The sequence below is a fragment of the Parasteatoda tepidariorum genome, chromosome 6, assembly GCF_982258835.1.
Source record: "Parasteatoda tepidariorum strain Cologne lab strain chromosome 6, Ptep-v5.0, whole genome shotgun sequence".
NCBI classification, from domain to species: Eukaryota; Metazoa; Arthropoda; class Arachnida; order Araneae; family Theridiidae; genus Parasteatoda; species Parasteatoda tepidariorum.
In genome coordinates this window covers 42668677-42687117 of record NC_141760.1, presented here as the reverse complement: position 1 = coordinate 42687117, position 18441 = coordinate 42668677, and the positions used below count along the sequence as shown (strand labels likewise).

Here is an 18441-nt window from a genome sequence, read left to right as displayed (position 1 = left end):
TTAAATCATAACATGCAGACGATCTTATGTTTGATTTTATCGAATAAAAATGCTTGGCTAATCTAAGTTGTAGTTTTGTTTTACCTACTTAATTCAGTGTGAATTGTATTCTTTCCCCTCCTCTTTATTTTAGGAAGCTTTGTGAGTAAGATGAAACCGATTGTCACGCCATTCACTCAATCGTTTTTTTTTTCTTCCCCTCTTTAACTATTCATGCTATTGCCATGCCCCAATAACAATACGCAGCAGACGATTTTTACTTGAATTTTCAAAAACAAAAATGTAGTCCAAATATCATCTCAACTTAACTTCAAACTCGAGCGGGATTGAAAGTTTACATTCTCGAAATTATAAAACAATTCTGAAAATCCAAGCGTAAATCTAGGAATCAACGAAAACTCTTAACTCTACAAGTAAGTGATTTTAATTTCTTTATTCAGTAGCTTTGTTATGTGTACACTAAATAATTTATATAGAATTTAAATTTTGCAGCATCTGTTTTGATTATTATATTATAATATGTGCTCTAATTTAAACTACTGATTGTAGTGTTCTTATTTATCCACGCTCTGATAATTGCTGTTTTGAAAGAATTCAATATTAAGTGCTGATTTTAGTATTACTTATATCAATATCTGTCTAAAGTAGTTTCTTCAAATATTTAAAACAGCTCATCGGAAAATTCAAATACAAATATAAGTTTTCATTATTAAATACTTGGCGTGCTGAAATATTTTTGAATTTTCTGTTGTAATTTGTAATATTAATGTGTTTAAAACTGAATATTTTCCATCACACTATTAAATGATTTTAAATTGTTCTTCTACCTATACAGAGAATATGATTTGATTTACCATCTTATATTTTATGTATATAAAAATTTTAATCTGAATATGTACCATATAATTGTTATTCCAATAATACCACAAAAGTTAGAACCAATATTACTCAATTTCATCCTATTTGTTTCTGTTGTTTATAGATAATCATAAAAATGACTTAAGCATGTTTTTCAAAGAAGTGTTGGTGCTGTTTGATGACTTATTAATTTGTATTATTTCAAAATGGCCGAATTTGGAGCGATATTTTCTGCAAGTATTTGTGTTACCAAATTTCCACAATATCTCAATGTGTTGCACTAAGTTTAATTACTTTGTCTTATTTCTTATTACTTACACATTTTTATTTATTTATTTTCTTGAAGCATTTTAATTTGTGTTAATCTCAGGGAACTTTGTCTTCTTTAAGTTAAGGAACTTTCAAATATTTTGTCGTTAGCTTGTTTTCGGCAATTGAGGATTAAAGTTAAGTAGAAGTTGTATCTTTGCTTAGCAAAATAAACTCTTTAATTTATTTTAAAACTCGCATTAAAAAAAAAAAACGAAACTTTTTTCCAAACTCTATTTTAAGTTTTTTCATGTGTGATTTTTTTCCCCCGAATTGTTTTACTTTTTTTTTTTTTTTTTTTTTTGCAAGAAAATTCAAAAAAAAAGAAGAAAAAAAAGGGATATTTCCGTATTTTGATGTGTGGCCCCAACTTTAATCGCCAAAGTGCCAAATAAATTTTAAACTTGCACATTTTTATATTTAATGTAGATGTTTGCCAGGGGTGGCTACGAGTTATTATACCTTTCGAGTTGGTCCCTATGGATTATGTTTTTGTTTTCTCGCAGGCCACTGCCCGGAAAGTGCCAAGACTAGTCGATTATTTTGACGCATATAACGTTACGGAAATATCCCCGAAAACTGAACTGTTGTAAATGTTGCTCATAACAATATTCCCCCTTGACAACAAAAATAAGCAAATCTCGTACTCCTTCTTCACTTTAGGTGATTATGCAATATTTGAACAGCCCCTAAACACAGGTCTGATTGATTTCAACATATATCCTTTAGTTATCTTCCACTTATATTTCTCTCATTTTTTTTTTCTTTTTTTTTACGCAGTTATTTATTTATTACTTTTTGCGTTAGAAAATTTGTGTTCTGTGCTTATTAAAGTTAGTTGTCATAAGCGTTATTTATCTAAACTGAACGAAATATCTTTAAACTTTTAACGCAATATCAATGGATTAATTTTTATTAATGATGAAATTGGTTTTTCCCTTTTTTTTCTCTTCAAAATTCTCAGAGAGCAGTTGGTAAGCTTTTGATCAGAACAGGAATCTCATTACGAGAGGGGGGAAGGGGAAATAGATAAATTGTTAAATACTGGAACTGGACTAGTCAAAAATTTTAGTTTTTCTTTGTACAGTTCTTCATAGAAAAAGGAGATAAATGAAAATTCAATAAATAAATTAATTTTATTGTACCTTTGATTATACCGAATTCCAATAATTAAATTGAAATCTGCTGCGAATTGTGCGCCTATTTATGTTAGAAACTTTTTAAATATCGATGTTAGAATAAAAATCGAATTAAGTTAGTAGTTTTTGTTTTAAAATATCAAAATATGTACTATGCGCTAAATGTAAAAAAAAAAAAAAAAAAAAAAAAAAATCGGTATATCTTAATAATTTTAATCAAAATATGTACTACTTATCTCCAATTTCGTTAACTTGAGTCGTGATGGCTCTTGGGATAGAGCATTCACCTTCCAACGAGGTGAACCGGGTTCATATCCCACCAATAGCTGGTCGATACAAGTCCGCATCCACAGTGCTGACGTGAAATATCCTCAGTGGTAGACGGATCACGGGTTAGAGTCCCTTTGCCGTCAGGCTACCCTTTGGAGGTTCTCGTGGTCTTCCTCTCCATGTAACGCAAATGCGGGTTAGTTCCATCAAAAAGTCCTCAACAAAGGCAAAATTTCTCCCAATGCTTGATCCAGGAGTTCCCTTGTCTTCTGGATTAGGTTCAAAATTACAAGACTACTGAGTTGAACATTAGAAGCCGTAAACCCGAAAATTGGGTCGGCTGTTCAACGACAGTTATAAAAATTTTGTTAACTTATAAATCTTGGAACCATACTGGCTCAGAAGATAAAGCGTTCGCTTTCCAATGAGGTGAACCCGAAATCGGTTTACCAGTCATAGCTGGGATTCGAACTCAATCGCAACGATGAATGGTCGATACGAATTCCGCACCCGACTCGCACCGACCACAGTGCTGCCGCAAAATATCCCCAGTGGTAGACAGATCGTGGGTGAGAATTCTCTTATCATTAGGCCAACCGTGGGAGGTTTTACGGTTTCCCTCTCTATAACGCAATGTGGGTTATATCTATCAAAAAGTCCTTTATGAAGGACCAATTTCTCCCAATACTTGATCCTGTCTTCTGGATTGGGTTCAATATTACAAGGATACAAGGTTGATTATTGGTAGTCGTAAACTGAAAATTGGGTCGACTGTTCGACGATTGGTATAAAACTTTTAATTCCTGATGGCTCAAGGGATAGAGCGCTCGCCTCTCAATGAGGTGATCCGGGTTCGAATCCCAGTGGTTGATCGATACGAATTACGCCAACAACAATGCTGGCGTAAAATATTCTCAGCGGTAGACGGATCATTAGGTTAGAGTCCCCAGGCCGTCAGGTTATCCGTGAAAAGTTTTCGAGGTTTTTTTCTCCTTGTAAAGCAAATGCGGGATAGTTCTATCTAAAAGTCCTTCACGAAGGCAAATTTCTTGCACTACATTGTCCAGGATTTCCCTTGTCCTCTGAAGTAGGTTCGAAATTAGAATGCTACGGAGTGGAACATTGATAGTCGTAAATTCAGAATCTGGTCGATTGTTCAGTGCAGGTTATAAAATTAAATAGAACTTTTAATTCTAATGGACAATTCTTAAAGAAAGTACTAAAAAAAAAAAGACAATTTTGTTACATTAAAGGGGCTTTACAGGGACCTCTCAGACCCTGATTCTACTAAAAAATCTGATTATTTTTTTAAAAAATTGTCCCGATTTTTTTTTTTTTTAATGTCCTGATTTTATTATTTTTTTTTATTTTGACCCACTACGAGTTCAGAATAATGTTAACGAGTTCTAATTATCAATACTATTAATATATGAATATTGAGTATTCACATCTTAATTCGAAATACTTTTCTGTTTAAAAAAAATTTAAACTAAACAAGCCAAGTAGCGCTGAAATAAGGAAGTAAACTCGGGATTTATATAGTCTTTTCATTTTCGGCAGACTTTTTTGCAGATTCATTTCAATGCAAAATCATGTTAAATTTTTGACACCCATATTTGCTAGAAAATTTCCAGATAATTTATTAAAAAAAATCATTATCTGTGCGGGGTTTAATTTAAATTTCAAAATAAAATTTAAAGCTTAAAAAAAACACCTTAATTACAATGCTACATGTTCTGATAGAAATATATTACACATTACAACCTATAAATTTGAAAATTTTTCCGTGATTCCCTTCCTGTAAATGCAGTATTGTTAATTAAATAATAAAATAAAAAGCTGTAATTGTGACAATCCTGCCCCTACCTACATTTGGAGTTCCTTGAACAACAACCACTGAGTCAAAAATTAACTAAACTTATGAAAATTTATTTACAATTATTAAAAAATTGACACATCGAATATTTTACTAACTTTTATAAACAATCATAATATGTTTCCAATAGTCCGATAATTTTTCACTCAAAATATTATTTTTTAATTGCATGAAAATGATATTTATACTTAAATAAGAGATTGTTGCTCAGTTAAAATTTAAAAAAAAAAATAAAAAAGCAATTTCTTGCACATACGAAGTAATAAATGAATTGAGTAGTATAAAACTTGTGCCGTAATTGTTACAGTGCGGCTTTGAGGAGAACTCTTCCACACTGAAAGTCTGGGGCTGTCTGCTGCTATGGTAACAAGCGAGGGCACATTTCTAATGGGGGTGAAATGGAAGAAAGAAGGTGAGGATTGGTTTACTTACGACGACGTACGCTAAGATTAAGACAAAACTAATTACCCCACACCCCTATTCGAAGTGACCTTTCCTCGTAACCATAGTACCCGCCACGACGCGAGACAGGTGTCTAGAGAAGTTCTGAAAGCCGTACACGTCCACGTGCTTCCTCTTGCCGCTTGTCATTGGTATACCGTGAAAGCTTTGTTTATGGATTGCCCTATGAATATCCCTGTTTTTAGTCACGTGATGAATTATTGGTTAAGAAGGGGAAGAACCTAATTTTATGTGGTGTTGATGATCTTAAAAATGTGTGTTGTAGAAAGGCTTGCTAATGCCATGGTGATCTAAAACTGCTTGTTTTCTGTCTGTTAAACTTTATTAAAACACGTGTTAATTGTATAAGTGTCTTCTCAGCTTCTTCATAGAATAATTATAGTTTAAGGTAAGAGAGATTTTGTCGATTGATAAATATTTTGCAGATAGTATTTGATAATGTATGGTTTTTATTTTTAACTATTTGATACTTATATACTTGTTACGGAACACTTTGTAATGAACATATCCTTTATACATATATTTACATTTAGCCCTTGTTGTAAGTTGCTTTTGAAATCAATGTCGTATACTAATTAGGGGATTAGATCATTTAAACCTTTAATTTCTGATTAAGTTAATATTACAGGAAGCGGTTGTAATCAATATCATTGCCTTTCGCAATTTAAAAAATAGAAACGCTGAGGAAAAAAAAAATTTTTTTTATATAACTTTACTTAATTATATATATTGATAATTGTGCAATATTTTGTAATTATTCTTAAAACTAATGATTTTTGTTAGTTATAATCATGGACTAATTAATTTTTTCAATTATAATTTGTCTTAATTATAAGCGTGATTATATAAGTAGTTTATATAACTTAATTTTACATTTTTAATACTGCAGTATTTTAAAAGCTTTTAAAATTAATAATTTTTGTTACTTATAACCATACATTAATTTTGGATTTATAAATTTTTGTTCTAATTAATGCAGCAAGAAAATACTAAATAACTTGTAATTGTAATTATTTTTTGGCAGCATCTTAAAAAAATTGTCTAGTGATTATCGGTGCCTATTAACTTTTAGTTACTCAGTTTGGTTTCAAATCGGAGAAAATAAAAATAATGTGAATTATGTGATATATATTATATATAGGAGCACGTTGCATTTTTCAAAAAAATGTCTTTTTCCTCACTGTTTTTTTATTTATCTTCTGCGTCTAATAGTGGTTAATTATATCATTTAATTGTACATATTTTTTTTTTTTACATGGTGATAGAAAAAAACAACTAAGAACTCAAATATCAAGTGAATGAAGCAGTTGTTTGTATCTGGGGTCTGTTTAGAAGAAATTTGGGTCCGCTAACGGACCCTTCGCAAAATATCTTTTCATAAAAACGGACCCTTCACAAAATATTTTAACTTAAAAACGGACCCTTCACAAAATGATTTTTCTTTTAATCGGACCCTTCACAAATTTGTTTATCTTCATTATTATTTTGTAAATCGAATAAACCCTTTCCAGAGCAGAAAACAAGAAAAATGGATGTAAACGAATTAAGTTTTGTCTTCGACAGACGCTTTTTCCATTATTCGTCCGAAATGAATATTCTGCGTTCAGCAGTATAGGCTAAATACCAAATATTTGTATGTTGCATCTCTAATTTGGAAGCAGCAATTGTTGTTTATTTTTTAAAATTTAATTTTTTAAATTATTATTTCGCAGTGTTAAGCATAATCTTGTATGTCTTTACAATTTAAAAACTCCTTGAAAAAGTTTTTTTGCAGTAACGGACCCTATTTGTACAAATTCACGAAAGCGGATCCTGGTTGAAAGAATGTGAGTAATTTGTTCACAATTTCTCGAAAAACGGACCTTTCACAAAATGTCTGGACAGACCCCTGTGTATGCATAAACGCTTATAACTGCATATTTACAATTTTCTGAATTCATATTCTTTACTCTCGTCGACAACGAAAAACTGAAACAAATTTAACTGAATGTTGGGGGGAAAAAATAAAAGGTCAATAAATGAATGAAATAGTTCATATCACTGTTCTATATTTCTGTTTTAACTATACTTCTTTTTACGCTAGTTCAATGTTAATTTAGAAGTAGATTGGAAATTTAATGACGCTTCATAATTATTAAAAAAATCTCAAAACAATGGAATTTTATGTTGTGTTTTTTAAATTTTAAATTGACGTATAGTCGAACTTAATTTTAAAACTTTTTTAAATAAAATCGAATTATATATTATTATATTACGCTCTAAATCACTCCTGTGACGAATTTTGGGAAGGAGGTGAATTCCATAATTGATGTCACTGTTTGAAGGGGGTAGCAATTTTTGCGCAGTTCAGGCCGACCCATTTCGAACTTCCTGTAAAGTTTATACGGAACAAAATTTATGGAAACAAAATTGTAAGAGGCGGGGAGGAGAGCTTGCTTTTTAAAAAAGCATTTTGTGAAACTACCGTTTTTCCTAAAGTTGAATTTGTGAAAGTACCGCTAAACGGTAGTAAATTTGCCCTGAACAGATCCCTGTCAAATTGTTTATCAATAGCTATTTTTTGTAATACAGATTTAATTTGTACACTATCAGTGTTTTCACTAGAGAGCGAGAATCTCGCATATTTTCTTCTTTTCCCGCAATAGAAAATGATAAACGCGAGAAGTTCACGCACTCTATTAATCAATTTCAAAATGCGCAAATTTTGGAAAAAGTTTCGTCTTTTGCCATTTTGAATAAAATCCGTTTCACTTTTCTTCCTTGATCTTTCATCATTTTGAACATCGGTCCTTGTTATCTAGCTTCCCTATTTACCAGTATTGTTCAGAACCAGTGTGAACAGCAGAACCCCCCGAACCACGGAACCCCTTTCAGAGCACATTTCTCTGCAACCACATGTTCACCGTAGGTAAGGTTTCTTCATGTAAGACGTGCTTTTTGTGCAAGAATGTAAGATGAACAAATACCTTGTTAAGGCAACATCTTTTACTCCGTAGCGGACAAATGAAAATGAAACAAATGTCAGTAGAAACGGTCAAAACGAAACAAATACGGTTATTTTTCAACTAAATAAATATAAAAACTGTTGAAAAAGTAGATATAGAATATTTTCCATCTGATGATGCAGCAAAAATATTCAATTAGAAGATGTTAAAAATGTATTATAATTAAAGAAATAATTTTTTTCCAAGTCAATTCTTTTTTTTTTAAATTTTTTGAAATCTCACCCTGTTTTTGAGAAAGGATGAGAAAATTCTCTCCCATTTTTTTCTGTAATGAAAACACTTACCTAATCATAAAATTATAAGGTTTGGTATTATATAAACTTAAGAATTTTTAACTATGATTACATTTTTAAAAATTGCTGAATTCTTATTTTCACATCAATGTTTAATTTATAAAATTAAAAAAAAGCAATTTTAGTATTTAAACAGAAAATCATGTGCATTTCTAGTTATAGTATAAATTACTGATGTTTAGACGTATAGAGTATTTAAGTTAAGTTTAATTTTATAGTATTAAAGGATGTAACTTGATTTAAATACATATATTATCACTTAGCCCCCTCCAAATTTTGGCTAATTTTTACTAATGCTATAATTCTGCGAAAAATAAGTTCTTATAGGAACCACAGACCTCCTATTATTTTGGCTCCCCACCCTTTTTTCCGGTTATTTTCTACTCCTTTTTATCTTTTTTTTTTTTTTAAATCATCTATCATTTTGCTACTTTAAACTTGGTGACAGCCAAGATGACGGAGTAATGATTCAAGGTCAAGTACTGCACCTGTTATGGGGTGTAAGGAAGGGGTCGAATATAGTAGAACATGAATTATTTTTAGTGCGTCAGTTTATATGTCTGATTGTCAATTCATGTTCAACTAGAGTGGAGGATATCACACAGCATGAAGAGGAATAAGATTGTGATACATGTTTTTCCTTAGTATTAATAATCCAGTACCAGAATCACCGCACCATTGTCGCAGAACGTTTGAGTTTTTGCAAAAAGATTTTTTCTTTGGAAAATAAAAAATTTTAAATTTCTTTTCTGCAGAAATTTTCGAAGGATTTTTTTTCCTTGCACAAAATTATATTCAGAAGATGCCTTACTCACGATCGGAAAGAAATGCTCGTGAAAAATAAAGAATAATAGAGTAAAAAAAACTTTTTTTCTTGCAAAAATTTTTAAAAGATACTTTTCTCGCCCAACAAAGGGGCGAGAACTGCGAGTGGGGTAAGAAATGATCCTGATATTTCTATTCTTATTTGAGAATAAAAAAATTCGATAATGGGCTAGAATTTCAATTAGATAATGTTTAAAAAAATAATTGAAATCGCGAAAATTGAAAAGGTAATTTGCTCTGGAAATCATGTAATTTCTTTCATTTTTTATAAGGAACTCCATATTGTACATTCTAATAAAATTTTACTGCGATTGGGAATTTTGTTACAAATTCAGATTTGTAGCAAATAAATGAATTCATTCGGCGCATTTTTCCTACATTTTTTTTTCCTTTTTTTAATTTGGTTGAAATAAAATTGATCTAGTAATATTTTTATACATTTACGCACTTGAAAATTTTCAATACAGGCTCCCTTAGATAGTTATGTCACAACTCGCGCTTATTCCATCGTAATATCGATCGTAATTTTGATCATTTTTTTCGGCAATTATTGTTACGAATTTTCACTTTTTTTTTCTAAATCTAATTTTTTTAAATGTTTATATCACGTCACGCTAAGTTAAGATGGCATAACTCTTTATTGCCAGTGCACCCAATTTCCACGGTGTTTTTAAAATTCCGGTTCTTTATCAGTCCATTTTATTTCTACACGTGAAATTTGAATTGCGCATTTAAATAATCACGTTTTGATGCGTTTGAATTTATGCCTATAGTATCATAAACCCATGTAGTGTTTCGATTGTGTTTTCGGCAATAACTGATATTGATTATCACGGGTTTTTAATATCCTGATTTCTGACAATTTGGGAAATTCGAATATTTAATGTTTATCGTCATGACTTTATCGGGTTTTTTTGTTGCTGTTATTGCTATTGATTTCCACATAGTTTTTAAAATCCGATATTTTTTATACCATATTATTTTTCAACAACCGAATCTCTAAAGGAAAGTCGTATTTAGTAACACCTTTTTGAAGAGTCCGATTCACGTGGCTATCTTATTCGCGATACTTCTTACTACTATGGATTTCGCAATTTTCTGTTTGTTTAATGTGATAATTTACAAAATGTGATAAAAGAAATAACTCATACGTTTTCCTCTTCCAGAAATTGCGAGAATATCGCCCATAATATGTGTAAAAAATATTATATATTCGATTTAAAAAAAACTACAATTCAATAAAATCTAAATTTTTTTAACCTTAAGAAAAATATCCTAATCAATAACTTTTTAATATATATGTATATATATGTGTGTGTTTGTGAAATTATTTTATAATTAAAACGAAAAACAATTTCTTAATAAATTTTCGTAGCTCAATTTTATGCATCATAATTATATTGTTAAAACCTCAACGAAAGTCTGTCTTAGAGAATTTTTGATCTCATCAGCAATTTTATTTTTAATTACTGTTTTTAACCTTTAATTGCCTATGTAGGAAAATAGATATTATTTATGATTTAATATTCATGAAAATTTATTAAAGTTTATGTATTTTTTATTTAAGTTAATGTAGGAGAATTTTTTATTTGTTTTTATACACTCCTATTTTATTTTTTTTTTTTTAAATATCCTCCTATTTTGCTGACTATTTTCTGAAATTCTGGGCAGCCGTCCCTGTTCTTATTTTATTGTTAAACAGTAGTAGTTTTTTATTTCTCAGATAATTCTATCTCTAAGGAAGTTTTCTTCTATTTTTATTTCTTATTTATTTTCTTATTTTTTTTGTAAGGAATAAATTTCTAAATTGTTTTATCCTGAGCAGTTAGATACCAAGTATAAGGTATTACCTAAATTACTTTTGTAAAGTTACAGAAAAAATAATGAAACTCATTCATGAAAGCAACAAATATCACACCCGTTTTCTAAATAGGAATCGTCTGAAAACTTACTTATTTTCTTCAAAAGTATTTATTGTCTTTATATATGGTTGTCACCATTCGAGATTTTCGATTTTGCACACAAGATTTTTCGACTTCTAATGAACCAATTGAATCTAATTACGAGTTAAAACTGTAAATAGATTCAGTATAGCATGTCGCTTAAAAATATAATTTTTTTTTTATTTAACAAAATACTTCTTATTTAATTCTTCAATTTCCTTGAGTTAGTGTGGTTTTTGAAAGACATTTTACTCTATATTAAAAGTTATTTCAAGTCATTAACATTTATGACTCTTATTGTGCGCTCAATATGCCACTTCTATTATTTATTTTTTACTTTTAATTCTAAGGAAAAATTTTAATTATAATAGTTCTTAGTGATATATCACTAAAATGTTTGTATTTAAATAATGTCTGTGCTTACGTTTAAATCCCGGAAAAAAAAAACAGAATCCTGAGTACAAATTTAGATAATTTGTAGCAAGTTAATTAAAGAAAATTGTACAATCATGCGTTTTTGATGAAATTAAAAACAACCTAGACCCCTTGAACAAAATGTTCAGTAAAATGAAAATAATATAAGTACATATTTATCTAGATATAAGGGAACTTTTTTTTTCTTTAGAAACATAATGATAAACCAAATCAAAACGAAAAATAATTATTATTAATAATAGAAAATAATAGGTTATATGAGCTTAAAAATTCTTCCAATGTACTGGAAGAACTGGGTTTCTTCCAGACAATATCCAAAACCGTGTGTTTGGCGCAGTATGTCCTTTTGTGGACCTTGTGCCACTAAACCCCACATTCAATTCAATTCAATTCCAGACAATATCCCAATCCTGGTAACAATATAGTATTAACAATGAAAGAAGTTTTTAAACCACGTGAAAAAGTTGTTCATCAATAATTTATGAAGTAACCCTTGAAAAATAATTAGCAATTATATCGGCATGAGTAAAGTGCACCGAAAAGTAGTTGTCTAAATACTCGATTTGATGCTTGTTCATAATAAATGCGCTAAGAGTATCGAAATTTTAAAAACCACGTTGAAATGCAAGGCTGACGAAATTTTTTTTTTAAAGTTATTTGTATTGATACTAAAAATCCGCGTGGTTATTCAAGTACGTAAAAAATGATCGCAAAGTCGCATGAATTTACGATGAAGTCGGAACAAATGAAGAACGTCAAAAGTGATTACTAAAATTCGAAATTCTTGTATCGTAATAATGTTGAATCAAAAATATTGGGACAATGTGCAAATCTATATTGATTACTGCCGAAAAATGTGATCGAAAAACAACATTGATTAATATTGGACGTGTCAAAATCTTAAATGCGCATTTCAGATTTAATATATGTATGCAAAAAATATTGTTGTTCTTTGAATTAAACAACTATTTTATTCAACTAATTTTTGCAAATACTTTATTTTTCTTATAAAGCATTTTTTTTTAAATTTTAGATATGACAGCTGAAGTGACAGACTTGCGTCAGCTTTTAGATTATTCTAGACTTTCTTCTAAGCCTGTTTTAAGGCCATGGGAAGTTGGCAGCTCTCCACTATCTCGATCACCAACTCCAGAAAGGTCTACAGAAACGAAAAAACGTGCTTTCAAGAGGCCTATTTTCGATACACCTTCTCCAACTGACACCAACAAAAACGATGCTAAAGTTGAGGCAAATCCTACCGATGATGATGATGAAATTCGTTTGTCGGCGGCTGAAATATCCATCATGAGAAAGATTCTAAGGACCCAACTGTTGGTTTCATCCCACGAAGTTGAAATTTTGCGGAAGAACAGTGACTCTCCTTTGTATTCTGTGAAATCTTTCGAGCAGCTCCACCTGCCAGAAAATCTGTTAAAAGGAGTCTATGCAATGGGCTTTAATGCTCCTTCCAAGATTCAAGAAACAACTCTTCCTACTTTGCTAGCGGATCCTCCCGTCAACATAATCGCACAATCTCAGAGTGGCACTGGCAAGACGGCAGCTTTCGTTTTGTCTAGTTTAGCAAGAACGGATCCGGACTTACATTACCCCCAGGTTTTGATATTAGCACCTACTTACGAGTTAGCCCTACAGATTGGCGAGGTGGCGAAAAAAATGGCACAGTTTTGCGAAGGGATTGAATTCCGAATGGCTGTTAGAGGCGAGAACTTGCCCAGAGGTTCCACAATAACGGAGCATTTTGTGATCGGTACGCCTGGAAAAGTGTTTCATTGGACTAGGCGTGATCGATTTTTTGATTTGGAGAAGCTGAGAATTTTCGTTTTGGATGAAGCTGATGTCATGATTTCGACTCAGGGGCATCATGATCAATGTTTGCGTATTCACCGCATGGTGTCTAAAAGTTGTCAAATGATGCTGTTTTCCGCCACTTACTCATCTGATGTGATGAGTTTTGCAGAAATGATTATAACTGAACCCATAATAATGCAGCTGAAGAGGGAACAATGGACTCTAGAAAATGTCAAGCAGTTCTATGTTATGTGCTACACCAACGAAGGTAAATATTCAGCTTTGTCCAATATCTATGGTTCCATATCAATCGGTCAGACCATTATATTTTGCCGTACAAGAAGAACTGCAGCTTGGTTGGGAGCCCAACTGACTGCTGATGGACATTCCGTTGGTTATTTATCTGGAGAATTAGAGACCAATCAAAGACTGGATGCCCTGACTCGCTTTAGAGAAGGGAAAGAAAAGGTACGCAACCTTTCTTTTTATTATTAATATATTATTAATTTTTGTCTCCCTATTTGCGGTAACATAGTGAAATGGGTGAGACTTAGTGCAATAAAGTGGTGCTCACTAGTTCGATATATCAGTTTCATGTAGATCACTATCCCGATATTGTCCCTACATTTACTATTCAAAAAACTATAGTTACCGTGTAAATTTTCTCAAAGTTGTACTTTAAAGTAATTAATTTACATAAGATGTATGTAACTTTTAAAAATCAATGTTGTCGAACGAATAAATAACCATTAAGTTCAGTGGCAAAATAAGCGCCTGTAAATTCTAGAATTTCGAGGATCCATTAGGTTGGTAATGAAATCATCAGTTACATCAACTTTTCAGATATCTAAGGTTTAACGTTCAACGTGAGAGATTCTTTTTTGCTCAAAATAACTCTTAGAACCAATAAATTTTTTCAATGGCAAATAGGCTACCACTTTTGTCGTGTCACCGTGCTGCATTGTGTTCAGGGGTCTGTCCAGACATTTTGTGAAAGGTCCGTTTTTGAAAAATTGTGAAAAAATTACTCGTAATTTGTGAATATAAAATGAAGGTTAAGTCACATTCTATCAACCAGGGTCCGTTTTTGTGAATTTGTGCAAATAGGGTCCGTTATAGCAAAAAAAAAAAAACTTTTTCAAGGAGTTTTTACCTTGTAAAGGCATACAAGATTATGCTCAACACTGTAAAATTATAATTAAAAAAATTAAATTTAAATAAATAAAGAGCAATTGCAGCTACTAAATTAGCGATGCAACATATAAATATTTGGTATTTAGCCAGAATATTCTTTTCGGACGAATAAAGGAAGAGGCGCCTGTGGAAGACAAAATTCAGTTCGTTTACATCTGTCTTTCTTCCCCCCCTTCCTGGGAAGGGTTTATTCAATTAACAAAATAATGAAGATAAACAAATTTTTGAAGGGTCCGATTAAAAGAAATATCATTTTGTGAAGGGTCCGTCTTTAAGTTAAAATATTTTGTGAAGGGTCCGTTTTTATGAAAAGATATTTTGTGAAGGGTCCGTTAACGGACCCAAATTTCTTCTAAACAGACCCCTGGTGTTATAAAATTAAATCGGATTTAGGGACAAAATATGAATAAAGTCTAGTCCATAAAGCATTTCGGATTCAGAACAGAGGATTCCGTGTTAGACTCTTTTCGTTCCCACACTACATGAAATTCAAACTAGTGATTCTCCATACGAAACACTCCACTAGAGGTTCGAGGATCCATTAGGTTGGTCATGAAATCGTCAGTTGATTGTATCAATTTTTCGGAGCTCAAAGGTGTGTGAGAGGTACGTTACGGTTATAACTAATTTAGAATTAGCGCTGTGATTCATTGTTATAACAATTATCCTATTATATGTATATATATATTGTTTACGAATTAATGTTTTACTGAACATTTTAATCACTAATTCACCCCGAAACCCATGAAAAATACTGCGTAATGCTCAACATCTGAAAATGTGAATATGTAAGAGTTTAAAATTAAGTCCACCCTTTCTCGTATAATATGAATTTATACTTAGATAATCTCTTTGTTTCTGAATGCATGATTTTAAATCTCAAAATACTTGAAAAAGTTATATTTAAAATGCCAGTTCAGCTGTTCAAATTGCAAAAAAATGAGAAAAAAAATTTATAACTATATCCTACTGACTATATCCTAATATCTCATTAATCAAGTAATGTAAAATTTCAAACAGGATTTTGTCCCCAAAACTAAATCACTGCAGGTGGTCGCTAGAGGCGGCTAGTTTTTAATAAATCTAGCTCCATTGTCATCTGAATGTCCATCATTAGAAATCGAACACTACCGTGGACTTAAATTATTTTATTTAACTTTCCTTATATTATATTGTTGCTAAGGGCAAAAAAATCTTCGAAATTGATTATTTCCTAAATCTAAATTATTTTGGTCATCCGTACAAACCCAGTACCATTAATTTGAAAAATGATTATATTGTCAAGAATAGATACAAGTAAGAAGGAACATTAAATTTAAACAGGGGTCTGTCCAGACATTTTGTGAAAGGTCCGTTTTTGTAAAATTGTGAAAAAATTACTCGCAATTTGTGAATATAAAATATACGTTAAGCAATATTTATACGTTATATACGTTAAGAATTTGTGCAAATAGGGTCCGTTATTGCAAAAAAAAACTTTTTCAAGGAGTTTTTAAATTGTAAAGACATAAAAGATTATGCTAAACACTAAAATTATAATTAAAAAAATTAAATTTTAAAAAATAAACAGCAATTGCAGCTACTAAATTAGCGATGCAACATATAAATATTTGGTATTTAGCCTATACTACTGAAGGCAGAATATTCATTTCTGACGAATAAAGGAAGAAGCCTCTGGGAAGATTCGATTAACAAAACAATAATGAAGATAAACAAATTTGTGAAGAGTCCGTTTTTAAGTTAAAATATTTCGTGAAGGATCCGAATTTCTTCTAAACGGACCCCTGTTAAATATGAAAGAAAGGCAATTAAAAAATAAAATATTAAAAAAATAAGACTGGTGATTTTAAAGTGAAATTAAATGATACAAACAATTGATTGTAATTATTTCAAATGTAATAGATTATTCTTGTTATCGTTTTACAGGTATTGATTACAACGAACGTATGTGCTCGAGGCATTGATGTTGAACAAGTGACCGTAGTCATAAATTTTGACTTGCCCGTTCAAGTCACTGGTGAAGCTGACTGTGAAACCTATCTCCATCGAATAGGTCGAAGCGGAAGATTTGGAAAACGTGGCATTGCATTCAACATGGTGATCGACGAAAACGATTTAAAAATATTGAAAGACATTGAAACATTTTTCGGTAAAGAAATTGCCAAAATTGATACAGACAATGTAGATGATTTGGAAGCTATTGGCTAGGGAAAATATGTTTTATAAACACTGGACATTTAAAAAAAATGTCTATGTATATTTTGTTTTATAAATGTGGTGCATTTATCTTATATTTTCCTTTAAGTTCTGCATTATTATTGTTATTCACTCATAAAATTGTTATTATTCAAGAAACTGTGCCCATTAGATAGTGTCTAGCAGAAGAAGATTTTAAATAGATAGCTGCCAACTACTACTAAGTAGTCTACTGGTTTTACCAGTAGACTATTGGATTTATCGAATTTCTCCTGGTTTAAAAAATTCTTCAAAATCGAGTAAGTTTCCCATACAAAACTCCTATTGAATTTTTACACAATTTATTGCTAGCTTGAATATTTAAATAAGTATTACTTATATATAATGAAGCAAGCCTCATTTATAATGTTCAGTTCATTTTTATTCAGAACTCCCTTTGTAAATTTATGAAAAAAATCTTAACTATCAATAATCGTTGCCTATTACTAATCAAAATTGTGAGTTAACATAATATAAAAATTTTAAATTCAAGTTTATTTAATACGAATCGTAAATAGAAATATTACAGACCATTTATAGTTCTTAGTATAAAAAAGTTTTTGTATTTTGATGAAAATAAATATCACTAAAATTTCCTATATGTAAAATATTTAGTATACTATGCAACAGTTTTCATGAAATTTATACTATTTCGTAAAATCTACTGGATTTTTTTTTTTCTATCCAAGTTTGGTAAAAAGGAAACTCGAAATAACGGATTATCTGGCTGAAAGAATATTTGTAATTCTTTATTTTATAGAATTTGGACTGCTAGTTTAAAAATCATCAGTACTTCGTTTACGCTGTCGCATTGAAAAAATTGTAGTTAAATTTTTTGTTTTAAAATGTAGCACAAATATATTTACTCAGTATTTCTTTTAATAAATGTTAAGTTCATCAGATAGTGTTTCTAACTCTCTTGTATATTGTCTGTACTTTCATGTCTAAAGAAATATGTTCTTAGTTTCCGGTTGTGTGTGTATTATGCTAGATGTATAGTTTGTATTATTTTGTACAAATTCCTTATAAATTTTGATAATCAGATAATAAAATTTTATATTTTCGAAAGTATTTTCTGCCGTTTTTTTTCCATTGATTCTTTGTAAATATTATACTGTTTCTTTAGACAAATAATGCTACATTTAAGTGATAGTGTTAAAGGTATGAAAAAGTTATTAATTTGTTAAAGTAACAGCAACTATCGTCGAAATTTTTAGCGCTTTTTTAGACAATTGGGGTGTACGTTATTTAGGTAGGCTGCTTTCTACCGGTCTGGAAATACCAGAAATTACTAAAACTTGTCGAAAAATGGAAGAAGGAAAAAACAGATACCCTGAATAATTTGATTTAATGATCACATCTTCTCATTCTAGGGCTCATTCTTAATGGTTCGAGGGGGTGACATCGAATATGCTAATTATTTAGTGCAGACGATATTTTAATTTACGAAATAAGACACAAAAACGTACTTTCTCTGAATAAGCATACCCTTTTATCAACGAATTAAAATTTTTGACCCCCGAAATACAGGGGGGGGGGATGTGTAGTTTGATCAGGAGAGTGATCCCAAATTTGGACTACGTAATATTAACTTATTGCGTGATTAGCAATATCTCGAAAACTTTTTAAGCTAATTGAAAAATTTTATCCAAAGATAAATTCGATGCATGAAATAAATGTTAAATATTTTTTATTAAATAAAAGTCAAAAAATTTTGCATTGTAAAGTATACAGTTTTTTACATCATTTTAATGCATGACGTAATTTTACATAGCAAGATATCAAATT

At 30.6% G+C, this 18441-nt stretch overlaps 1 protein-coding gene across 2 annotated transcripts; it reads left to right on the top strand.

Moving 5' to 3' along the window:
- The first annotated feature begins 152 nt into the window (after positions 1-152).
- On the top strand, positions 153-17724 carry LOC107455776 (ATP-dependent RNA helicase DDX19A). Of its 2 annotated transcripts, none has more exons than XM_043045449.3 (3): positions 153-413; positions 12449-13692; positions 16345-17724. In XM_043045449.3, exons 2-3 carry the CDS (start codon positions 12451-12453, stop codon positions 16624-16626), a joined length of 1524 nt encoding a protein of 507 aa, XP_042901383.1. In that variant the 5' UTR covers positions 153-413; positions 12449-12450; the 3' UTR covers positions 16627-17724. The 2 variants fall into 2 exon arrangements, with proteins under 2 accessions (XP_042901383.1, XP_042901384.1); XM_043045450.3 differs by lacking the exon at positions 153-413 and adding an exon at positions 4942-5302.
- The last annotated feature ends 717 nt before the right edge of the window (positions 17725-18441 follow it).

Excerpts from the sequence above, each read along its gene's own strand:
- LOC107455776 (XM_043045449.3), top strand. The coding sequence starts at position 12,451 with ATGACAGCTGAAGTGACAGACTTGCGTCAGCTTTTAGATTATTCTAGA. Across the intron at positions 13,693-16,344 it reads TTAGAGAAGGGAAAGAAAAG|GTATTGATTACAACGAACGT; the intron begins GTACGCAACCTT and ends ATCGTTTTACAG.